At 31.9% G+C, this 12426-nt stretch overlaps 1 protein-coding gene across 1 annotated transcript in view; it reads left to right on the top strand.

Moving 5' to 3' along the window:
• The window catches only part of unc-13-4A (BAI1 associated protein 3), a 118357-nt gene that overhangs the window by 20236 nt on the left and 85695 nt on the right, over positions 1-12426 (top strand). The window contains exons 5-6 of the mRNA XM_075369588.1: positions 1959-2162; positions 7568-7774. Coding sequence (XP_075225703.1) covers positions 1959-2162; positions 7568-7774 — 411 coding nt within the window. The remainder of the gene's footprint in view (positions 1-1958; positions 2163-7567; positions 7775-12426) is intronic.

Here is a 12426-nt window from a genome sequence, read left to right as displayed (position 1 = left end):
TTTAATTATATGTGTTAAATAGTCAATTATACATTATCAAAATGTCAAGACGACAAGTAATTAAAGAACAATTCAGTAAGCAATAAGGCGTTGTTTCAGTTCATCACCTATGAATATACAGTCCAACCTCGCTCTAAAATGTACCACAATGTGTTAACGGTCTTCAGGTAAGTTTGTTCATAACAGTAGTAATCTAAATAAGAAAAGGAATTCAAACAAATAATTCAAAGTTCTACTCCCAGTAATTTGTTGGTTTCAGGTTGATATTAATCGGTTTTGGTGAACACTTTTAATTAGTTCAAACTGACTAAAAACAATTAGTAACTGTCACATAGTAAGATTAATCACTAAAAACAATTGGTAATTTAAAATAATGGTCTTGGTATTGCCTTTTACATAAAGTACTATATAAAAAAAATAAATAAATTTTATTATAAAAATGTATGAAATCAGTCATGAAATTGTATGAAATCAGTTAAGTGAAATGTGATGCTTTGAATTATACAAGTCAGAATAATGATTTACCTCAAAGAAAACTTCAACTGTATTAGCCTCAAATACCTCTTTGAATCTGAATACTTATTTTTATATAAATAATTAGATTTTTTATGCAGAATATTATTACTGTATTTTTTCCTCTTTATCGTTTATATTCATGTTCTGTACCACAAAGCTTTTTTAAGTTTTAGAATTAACAACATCCTTGATGGACAGATATGTTGATGTTTTAGTTTTTTCTTTAAATAATGTAAGAAAAAAGATTAGTTGAATAAAAGAAAGAAAAGAAAATAATTTATAAAATAAAATTTTATAACATTACTGATTTTTTCTCTCATTTTCTTCTACAATACATAACTTTTTCAAGTTTTGAATTGACAACTTCTTTAACAAACATTGTATTAGTCTTTCAGATTAAAAAGAATAACATCAGAAAAAAAGATTTGTTTGAAATAAAAAAAAGGAAAAGTCTTCATAGAATGTAATCTTAACCTACTTTTCTTCAAGATTTATTGTTTAAAACTATACTCGTAATTTTAGTAGGTATATCAGTCTAGAAAACTGATTCTTATTTTTTAACCCTTATTACGTTTTATTTAATAATCATTTTTATTTGATTTTTTTTTTTTTTAAGAGATAGTTTGATTATAAATTCTCCTTTTCGTATTATTATAAGCATTATAACTTTGATATATTTTATAATTATTTTTCATTGGATTTTTAAAACCAAAATGTTACAGATTTCAAGTTGTCAGATATATTAAGATAAAACAAAATGAGCTCTGTTGCACAATTATCAAAATAAAAGAAAGAATCTGTTCAGGAACTATTAATTTAAAAAGTAATATGAAAATTGTAGTTACTTTTACTTTATATAACGGAATCTTACTCCTTTTTTTTATTATATCAGTAAAATAAGTAGTACAAAATAAATAATAAATCTATTTATTCAACATAAACATCAATGAAATATGGTAAAAATAATAAAATTATATACTATTATGAGCATTGAAAAAATCACATTATTCTATATTAATAAATTTACTTACCAAAGGAAAAAAGTAAGACTTTAAGAAAGTTTCATCCTGAAAATTAAGGATGAAAGCAAGATGAGATGTCTAAGATACATTCGATAAACTAGTTTGTAATAATAATGAAATTAAAAAATTTTGTAACAGGTATAGTTCACTGAATGCTGTTGGAATTTTTTTGTAGCTAATGAACATAGCAGCCAGTGCACTTTAAACATAAACAAAAATGAACAAAACTGAAAGTAGCAACCAGTATTTTAAAACATTGCAAATAATAGAAAAGATTATCTATTACAACCTCAAATTTGAATAAGTCCTTTATTCAAATTTCATAAGCTTTTTTTTTTTTAAGATAAGCTTGAGGAACATATTTTATATTTATCATTTAAAAATATTATAAGGATAATATTACTGTTGATTCTTATTTAGGACATACCATCAACAGGACTTGATTGTTGGTACAAATTGGAAGCTAGGACACAAAGATCTAATATTCAAGGTAGAATTAGACTTAAATTATGGTTATCAACAAGAGAAGATCGAGGGACATCTGAGGAAGATAACTGGTCAGATATACACCAACAAGAACGTCTTCATGCTATCTTCATAGATTATGAAATGTCCAAAAATCCAGTAAGTAATTATTGAGTTATGTAGTAGAGTTGAAAAAAAAAACAAATAATGATCATTAAAATTTGATACTTGGAATTCAAATATTAATTAATTAATTTATTTATTAAGATTAATTAATTTATAAAAAGTATGTAAAATACTATTATGTTTAATTTAATTAGTTCAGAAAATGTATAGAAAGTTTATTTAAAAAGCTAGTTTATTTTAATTAGAAATTTATAATTTCAAATAAATAACATTATTGTATGATTATATATTCGGCCACCACCCATATTAATGGAAAAAAACTGCAATCAGTTCATCAACTCCACAGTGAACATGTTATGTAATTCTTATTGTAAATAATAATAAATAATTGATTTATATATATTTCAGAGTTACCTTATGGTAGCTCTGAAAAGAGCTGTTTAAAACCTTGTGGTAGCCCTGAAAAGGGTTAGTAGAGGTTTTTGGAATGGTGGCCATGAAAAGGGCTGTATTTTGTGAGGTAGCTCTGAGAAGGGCTGTTGGGTCCAGAAGCTGGTCTCTGGTGATGTCGGCTCATCTGTAATGCGGCTTGTCCTCTGGAATCAGACCTAGCTTCCCCTCAGTGGCATTTGGGTCCCCACTACAGCTTGGCAGTGGAGGTCACAGAGCCCCACAGTGTCAGGTCAGCATCAGTCGTCTTCCACCCAGGTGGTTCTTCCTGAGCAATCCCACGCTGGGCTGGGTCCGGCAACCAAGGCTGATGAAACCCAGCGAGCTGGGGCAGGAAGGTAGCATCTGCACCCAACAGTTCCCTCAGCAGGCCAGCCAGGCCTGCTGCTTCGGCATGGATGTTGACATCCGTCGAGAGGTTCTATGTTGAGCCGGCCAGAGAACTTCTTTCTTCTTCCATCTTCTTCTTCTTCTGCTTCATCTCCAGGCGGGTCAATGACAAATTAACAATTCACTCTGGTGTTTGCTCTTTTATTGGAGCCTGTGAGTGGTTGAGCCATAGCACCACTGTGTGGGAGAGCTGCATGGTCAGCTACTAGATGTGAGTGATTCTTGTTCAGGCGCGTACATATACTGTACTCCTGCTGACATCTGAGCTGCTAGCATTCCATTCGTCAACATGAAGCAGAGCATGTATGTAGCAACAGTATATACACCCAAAACATATATATTTATATATATTGAAGTATGTAATTGTCCATATTACATGCATCTTTTCTATTCCTTTTCACAGAGGAAAGAGGAGGGTGATTAACAATTTTAAAATAACTCAACCCATAACATATAAACATATATATATCTATATATATATATATATATGCCTCAACAGACATTTGCATCAGTAAAATACAAATCAAATTTTGCCTTCACATAGGCCTCAAACGGATATCATCACATCCAACCTAACATGATTCCCTCAAACTAACTAACCGAAACCATGGACCCTGTCCCTAGTCCAAATTTGACAGCACTGTTCGTGACTGTGAATGCCTCAGAAAACAAATTAGTTGAGAGTTAAATCAGTGCTACACTCACACCAATCAAAATCATGTTTTACGCAACATAGAAATTCAAACCTACACCCAAATATGTCGACCAAATTAAGTCACCTAACAAGGGGAACGTAATCTCATTCCAGTCCGCATAGGAGCCAGGGACAAACCCTGCACCCCCACCCAGTCCCATCATGGAGTCTCGCATGGCATTACCAAGTCACTTTCAGGATCCCCGATTTCATACCATGTGACTTTTTCTTGTGGGGGTTTGTGAAAGATGCAGTTTACATACCATCTGTACCAAAAAATCTGGTTGACTTTGGAACCAGAATTTGAATGAAACTTGACAATTCAGTCATCACCACCTTCATGCTCCATGCCGGTCTCATCTTGTCTACCAGTGGTATCACTCTTGCTGAACGTGATTTGCTTCCCAGACTCTATAACGATGCCATCCAACATCTACAGTCATGTTGTAAGCATGTTATAATGACCAAGAACTTAATATTGCATTAACAAGAAGATAATACTAGAAAAGTCTAAAGTACTCAAAACATTGATAATAAATTTTCTAAACATTGAGATGCAGTTGTAAATCAACTACCATAGTAATTCATATACTGATTACCTAAGATATTAACTACTGATTACTTAGAATAAATAATATTTATCATGGTTTTAGGAACACATAATTAAATGTTGAATATTTGATTTACATCATACGTAAAACCAGGAATCCATAGTGGACTCCTCTCAACTGATATCTAGCAAATAAAGAAAATGGGAAGTGGAAGTCACTGAGAACAGGTGGATTACTTTGAAATAATTAGATGTCTAAACATGACAATATAAAATAAATAGCATCATTGTGTTACAAAAATATTAAGATTAAAAGTGATATCTTTAGCTAGGAAAAAAGAAAATGAAATATAAAGGTTACCACACAATAAGTCTGATTATACATACCCCACAAAAAAAGTCTCTAGAGTGCTCGGCAAAAAGCTGATAAAAAATATAGAGGGAAACAGAAAAATTAGGTTTCAGGGAGATATGGGTCAAAGAGATTTCACAATGGTAGTTAAAGTATTTATAGAGCGAGAGAGAGAGATGTTTAGAAAAAGTGGAATATTAACAGTTAACAAAAAATTCCCAGATTAATTTTTACTATGAATCATAGTTCATCTTTACAAAATTTTGTTAAAATATCTGTGTTGAATGATCTTAATTAACTAGGAAATTACTTTTAGATAAATTAATTAAATAATAGAATAATTTTAAACTGGATTGAATAAAGGTAACGTGTAGAAAATAGAAAAGTTATAAATTATGTTACAATATTTATATAAAATAAAAGCAATTTGTGAGCTAAAAGTAAACAAAAATAAAATTGAGGACAGTAGAAGATAAGCTTATGGAAACAGACATAGGTAGTTTAAGAATAAATCAAGTAAATTGATATCTTGAAAACAGAAAACAGACTAATTTAAAGTTTATTTACATATTATAAACTTTTTTTACATCAATAATTTAACTATTTTTAATCAAGTTATAACTGGGAATCGAGATTGAAGATCCCGAGCTGAACATCTCTAGCTAGTGAATTTATGCTTCATATTGCTTTAATACGCAGTATAACTTCATAATTATTATAATGTATGTGTACATATCTTTTAATAGTAATTTATTTTACTTTCTTCTATTGTTGCTAGTGGAAAGGAGATGGGAAAATCCAATAAATTAATTCTAAAATTTCTTTAATCTTTTCACTATATTTTGAGCAAATAAACTGCTGCCATTACATCTATTGTGCCTTTTAAGTTATATATTAATTTAGTTACAAAGTTAAAAGTGCAATTACAAGGTAGGTTTGAAAATGTTTCCTGGAATGCCTCAAACAGTATAAGATAGAAATTATAATAAGGAAATTTTTGGTTTTTATGAGGCTCAGCTGATAAATTTTACACATTAGCATGCTACACAGAGAAAAAAGGTATTATCGAGTTTGATATGACAGCATATGATAGCTAAAATCCCCCTCTAGAAATCTGCAATAGTGCATTGAAATCTGTTTACAGGTTTGTTTTCAGTAGCAGTTAAAATGGAGTCAAGTACAGCCAATATGTCAACACGATTAAAACAGCGCCCTGTGATCGAATTTTTAACAGCAAAAAATGTGAATTCTACAAATATTTTTCATCGTTTTTAAGCGGTCTATGGTAGTGAAACTGTTGACAAGAATAGTGTGTATAGGTGGTCGTTGAAATTTTGTGAATGTGAAGCTGGTAAAGCAACAATTGACCTTGCAGCGGACGTCCAGTTTCTGTGATTAACGAGAAACATCAAAAGAAGATGGACGATTTGCTTCAAAGTGACCGGCTAATCATCTAGCAATGCATCGCTACTCAGTTAGGCATATCTAAAGAACAAGTAGGTCATATTATTGAGCAATTGGGTTACCATAAAATCTGTGTATGATGGGTACTGTGCAAGCTCTCTGATGGCTCTTCACAAGCTGAAGTTTGAGCCTTTTCCGCATCCGCCGTACTCACCGGATTTGGCTCCATGCAACTTCCACTTCTTCCCTCATCTCAAGAAGGATCTCAAAGGTAATCATTACACCATCGACAATGAGGTGAAGGAAGCTGTGGCCACTTGGATCTGAGGAAGACTGCCATAATTTTTCAGTGGCAGAATGCAAAAACCTGTCACACGTTGGGAAAAGTGTATCAGTGTAAACGGGAATTATATTGTAAAATAAATACTCTATTTTGTAGCTAAGGTATTGTACTTTTATTCATTTTTTATTTCATTCCAGTATCTCTTTCCATTCCTATGCTACGCATATATGTGCAAAATTTATCAGCCAAGTCTCATATATTGGGACATTTATGATGTCGCAGCATTGCCACTCATATGTTTCCTGTTTTGCATACAACAATATTTAAAAATCTGTTTGTTTCTTAATGTTGTAGTGAAAAATATTGACAATTGAACTGTATACAAATATCAAATTTTCATTATTGCTTAAAAAGATCATTGTCAGTAACATTAACAGTGCTTGAACAAACATAAAGAGAATTACCAAAGAAGAAGACTGTAGTCTACAATAAGCGTTTTAGTGATAGTTTATTAGTGTTGAGGATAACGTGCATAATGGACCCCATGTACCTTAACAAATTAAGAAAATATCAAGCATCAGGAAAATGTTGTTCAAAGTGACAGTAGAAAATCTATCAAGGAAATTGTGCCAATAGGTGGAATATCAGTCAGAAGTTGCCTCAGCATTCTCCATAATATCTGAATTTGCGTTTGTCAACGCATTGCTCCAAAATATTACCTGCAGATGAGAAGAAACTTGCATGACTCTGACCATTATGGCTGATTAAGATCACAGGAGATGAGATATGGTGTTTATTGTATTATCCATTCACAAAAACCTAGTCTTCAGATTGGAAATCAACATCAACTCTGTGATCTCAGAAATTTTGTTTGGATAGAAGCAAAGGAAGAGTTATGCTGAAAGATTTTTTTTTATTCACAGAGTATTGTTCACCAAGAATTAATTTTACAAGCAATCAGTGAATAAGAAAACTTACATCAATTCACAGACTAAGAAAGAAGCATTTTGAAAATTGGGAAACAAGATGTTGAATTCTTTTGTTTGGGACTGTCAATCCATGTTTGTCAAAGAGTACCTTTTTTTCTTCCCTACTCCCCTGGGCTGGACATAAAATCAAGTAAAAAGCTCAACCCAGGAGAATGTCCTTAGAACTCTAACAAGCCTAACCTGCCGTCATTACGTCCGGCATGGCAGGACAAGGACTTTTTTATATAAAAAGTGCAATTAGACTTTATGTTTCTATAGAGTATATATATTAGTCTTCAATTTTTGTGCTTAATGGTTTTCATACAACTTTATTATAATTTTTTCAGGGCTCTTGGAATGGAGAGATTCCTCATATAGCACGTAGTATCTTACATCAACATGCAATACAAGGTGATATAACAGAATTACAATTAGCAGCTGTTGAATGGTTGGCTTGTAGTAGAGTAGAGGCCAGTATAGATCCAAAAGTTCTTTACAGACAGTTACAAAATTTAGAAAATTGCTGGGGTTTGGAAGTATTATCAAGAGAAGAGGTATGAAATTTTGAAACTTTTTTTAACTGCATTTATTTTTTGTTTAATTTATTTGAATCTGATGTACTTATAAAAAAAAAAAAAAACTTTTTTAAAATTATTCAGGCAGTTTTTACTGTCAGTTGGAATTATATTTCTGTTGTGTAACAATGATAGCCCAGTTTGTTATCACATTATTTTGATAATGAGTAAATTAAGATATTTAGTTTTTCTTATTTTTAGAAAATTCTTTTTGAAGACTCTGATTCGGATAGATATACTTCAGGTAAAAAAATTTTAATAACTTACAATACCTACAATAACAGTGTACAATAAGCATTAGGGTTCAGTTAAATGTTTAGTATTATTCTGTAACTGCCAAACTTTTAACTGAGCATCACCTAGTTATGAAGCTCTATGGCAATGTAAAATAGGAATGAAATACTGTACATGCATAAACAAAATAAAATATTCAGTAAAGGGTGTTTTACCTTTTTTTTTATTACTACCATGGTTTTTCTGTTTTTACAATTTTGATTGCTTTTAACTCAAAAACAAAGGCAGTTATTGAGAACTGGTTTTTGCCATTGTTTTTCTAGAATACATTTACATCACGTGTCGTATGTACACCTTCGTATTCCAAAAAAAAAAGTTTAATTCAATGCGGTGAATCCAACATTGCAAACAGAAATTTCAAACATACCATAAAGTATTAATTTTGTACCTATGTAGATCCACACTTGTTTCTACGTCCTAGTATCCCTCAGTTTTGAAATATAAGTCATTTCCATATTTTAATATCACCTTTATGTATATCACTCTGTGTGTACACACTCACACACACATGATATTAAAAAAAAACATAAAACAGTCTAGTACCCTCAACAGTGGACATCAATAAACAATTAGTACAAACCTACATAGCATTAAAATAATAGTTGAAAATAGTTAGGAAAATTTCTATCTGCAATCTTGGATCTAACTTTAATTTATTTTAATTGCGTAGTACACAAAATGTTTGCTATTTAGCCTATCTAAAATCTGTCAGTTTAATTTTACCTAAATACCATCTACACAGTGCCAATTAATTTCCACTTTCTTCTTCAGTCATGTCCAGGTTTATCAGCCTGGGAGTTACACATTACTGGAGGTACTTTAAATTACTTGAAATATTTTAATTACTTAATTTAGAAAAGATTAATTTAAAAAATTTTAATTATTTAAGAAACATTTTAATCTGTATTTTCTTCATTTGCTCACCATACAAATATGGAACCAATTTCTAAATTACTTTTTAAAATTTTAAAAAACTTAAAAGATCTATTATGCCATTTTATTTTTAAATATATTGCTTCAAGATCTACTTAATCAAAGCAATGTAAAAAAATACTCAAAAAAACAAATCGGAGAACACAAATTTTGCAATAACTATTGTGGAAAACATTTTTGCAATTCATCGAATTCTTTAAAAAAATATATATATATATTTTTTTTTTATTTTGACCAAGAGATCTTAGGTGTATAAAAAGGTGTTCAAGACTATATTTTGAATTTTGTTGGTGATTAAAATATTTTGTTATTTGCTCTCTTGAGGTAGCAATTGATAGTGCGATAAACATCACCTGAATAAACCATCATCAGTTTATAATATAATTTTTACTTGCCTGAAAATATTTTCAACCATATACCTTTTGATACATCAAAACAAACCAGTTTCCACTGGCTGTAACATGCATGAAAATTATATTTATGGTTATATTATATGAAAATTTAATAGTCAAGTAAAAATGTCAGCTATAAACAGCAGAAACAAAGGTAGAAAGATAACATAACATGAAAGCGCTTAACCAGTATTAAATACTTATTGTTTGTTTATATCTGGTTTAAATTAGTCTGGACATAATTATTAAAATTGTGTTAATATATTGCAGTTTCACACAAAGTAATAATTGCTGGTGGTTTTTTTTATTAATTTTGAAATTAGCTTGTGTGATATGGCCAAATTATTGTAAACTTCAACTATGTCCACTCAGTGCATGAGTTTTTGTGTATTTGGACATATGAATATTCAAGTGTGTTGAAATGTGGACTTTTTTGTATGCATAAAATACTTAGGATGTTTATTTTTTTTTTTAATCTCTTTCTTTGAGGTAGTTTATTGACTTACATTAGCAAAATATGTATCACTTTGCTGTCTTTAAGTGTGTCAGCTTTTCATTCGGAGGAAGGTACTAGGTTTGAATCCCAGCCAGAATGATGTCAGTCAAAATTCCATATTCCCATTAAAAGAAAAAAAGTTGAAAAATGTTCACAAAAAAAAAAAACACAAACAACTTTTGATATAAAACAAAACAAACTGTCACACACTGAATACACTCACGAAACACAGTATCCCAGGCAAATAAATTAATTGCTGTAGCAACATAAAGTTGTATATTGGACAACACGATTCAGCATCAAAGACACAATGGAAATGGAAGTGCATTCCATAGCAGCCATAGTCGTCATTCTTTATAAACACGTATAGTAACAGATTGTAATAATAACATTAACTACAACTTAGATATTCAATTAATCCAGAATGAATAAGCTAAATGTCCACAGAATAATCCAATATATATAAATCTACAAAACCAAATTATATATAAAGCACTTTATTGATTCAGAATGACATGTTAATGGTTAGCACATTTTCTGCTGGTCTCTCTCGCTCTCACAGCAGTTAATATTTTGAAGTAAGATTACAATATCTGAAACATGTTCATGTTGTCTTGTAAGACAATGGAGAAACATTCTTCATTTATTTTAAGCGGCATTGCTTTCATTTCTAATAGACTATAAGACCACTCTGAATCCAAAATGTATGCTTTCTCCACAAAAAAATACATGTTTCAAATTAAATCACATTACTTCAAAGATAGAGTTTTTTTAACAAAAGAGTAATTAGTTATTCTTCTAATTTAAATTAGACAGAACATTTTAGAACAATTCTGTAGGACACTGTGACCCAATAATGAGATGAATGTAAACATTTTTAAGCAACTTTACGTTCATCTCAAAATTGTGTTAAATTTGAATATCATGGAATTCAACACCACCTCTTCCAATATTGTTATGATACTATTTCAAAAGATATGACTGCAAGGAAGATTAAGAATTTACTGTATTGACTTGTTATATTCACCTATCAATGTATTTCATAGTTTTTACATACTCTGCTACATTATTTCATAATCTCTAGTAAATTGATTTTTCATTTTGCTTATAACAGAATACAACAAATTTTAATGCACTTGAATAAAAAGACAAAAATATTTTTTATCATTCACTTAACTGGTTTATTGCTTCTCCAATCCTTTCCCTTATTTTCCAATTTCAGTGAAACAGAAACACCCTGTAAATTACCCTTGCAGAGTTCAGTTTTTATACTTCTGTCCATTATAAAATTTATTAATTCACATTGTCTTAATAAATGACCAAGTGATTTATTTTCACTTACAATTTAGTTCTTTTTTTTTTTTGGGTTTAACTAAGTTATTTTCCATTTCACCATTTATCAACCCATCTAATTTTCTACTTTCACTTTTTTTTTTTAAACCCCCTCCTGGTAATCGGTTCAGCAATTAAGCATACGCAATCACCAGAGGGCGTCGTGGCAGCAGTCTCTGCCCACTATCTACTCCTCAACAGGTGTTTCCCTCCAGGGTCCCCTCAGCATCATTAGGACACATGGACCGCTGCTTCTGGCAGCCCATGCCCCTTCTGCTGAAAGGCTACCCTCCCCGGCCCTAACCTACATGCAATAGCCAAGCAGTTCGCTCGACTATCGCATCACGGCCCCTCACACCTCAAGGGTCCCCCATGTCATCATCGGAGCACCCCGACCCTTACAACTTGCATGTAGACCCGGGCGACCTAAATATGGAGGCTACCTTCCTTGCCCTAACGTCGCCACGTTTCATCATTCTCTTAATTTTTTCCTCTACTCCCCGTGGGCTGATCCGACTTGCTGGTATAGCGTCGCCCAGGGGAGTGTCTTTTGACTCTAATAGGCCTCCCCCCACCTACCGGCTATATACTGGCATGGCAGGTCAGCCTACCGGTTCAACTCTTTTGAGGTTTTCATTTCTCTTTTCCTCCTCTTCACACATTGCTCTTTGGACAACACGCCATACCATGTGCGTCGTGACGCAGTGTCGGGTTTTTTTTTTTCCCTGTCCTAGCACCTCGCTAAGACTACCCACGTAATTCTCCTGTCCTGCAGCCTCTAAATCACTATTAACTAAGACATCAAACAATAAAAACAAAATTAAATAAATAAAGATTTAACCTACTTTGCTGCTTGGCCCGCCCAGTCTTGAGCTCAGCTCAGTCAAATGTTAAAACCCATGTAATTCTCCTGTCCTGCAGCCTCCGCTTCATGCCAGTTATGGCAGACCAAGAAACACAACACAACCAAATCATAATAAAAACCCTAACACATTAAACAACGTAAGAATTCACATTACATCCAGATCCCAATATAAACTTACAAGTTAAACAATAAAGCTACTACAACCAGGCCCACTGTGTGCGGCTCTTCTCCGAGCCCTAACATCGGCTTCGCCAACCACAATTGAGTCACCCTGACAGTGAAGGTCAGTAATACTATAAATATTTAAGAATACACACAA

This window comes from Lycorma delicatula, chromosome 6, assembly GCF_047948215.1.
Source record: "Lycorma delicatula isolate Av1 chromosome 6, ASM4794821v1, whole genome shotgun sequence".
Taxonomy (NCBI): Eukaryota; Metazoa; Arthropoda; class Insecta; order Hemiptera; family Fulgoridae; genus Lycorma; species Lycorma delicatula.
This window is presented reverse-complemented; position numbering and strand designations above follow the sequence as displayed.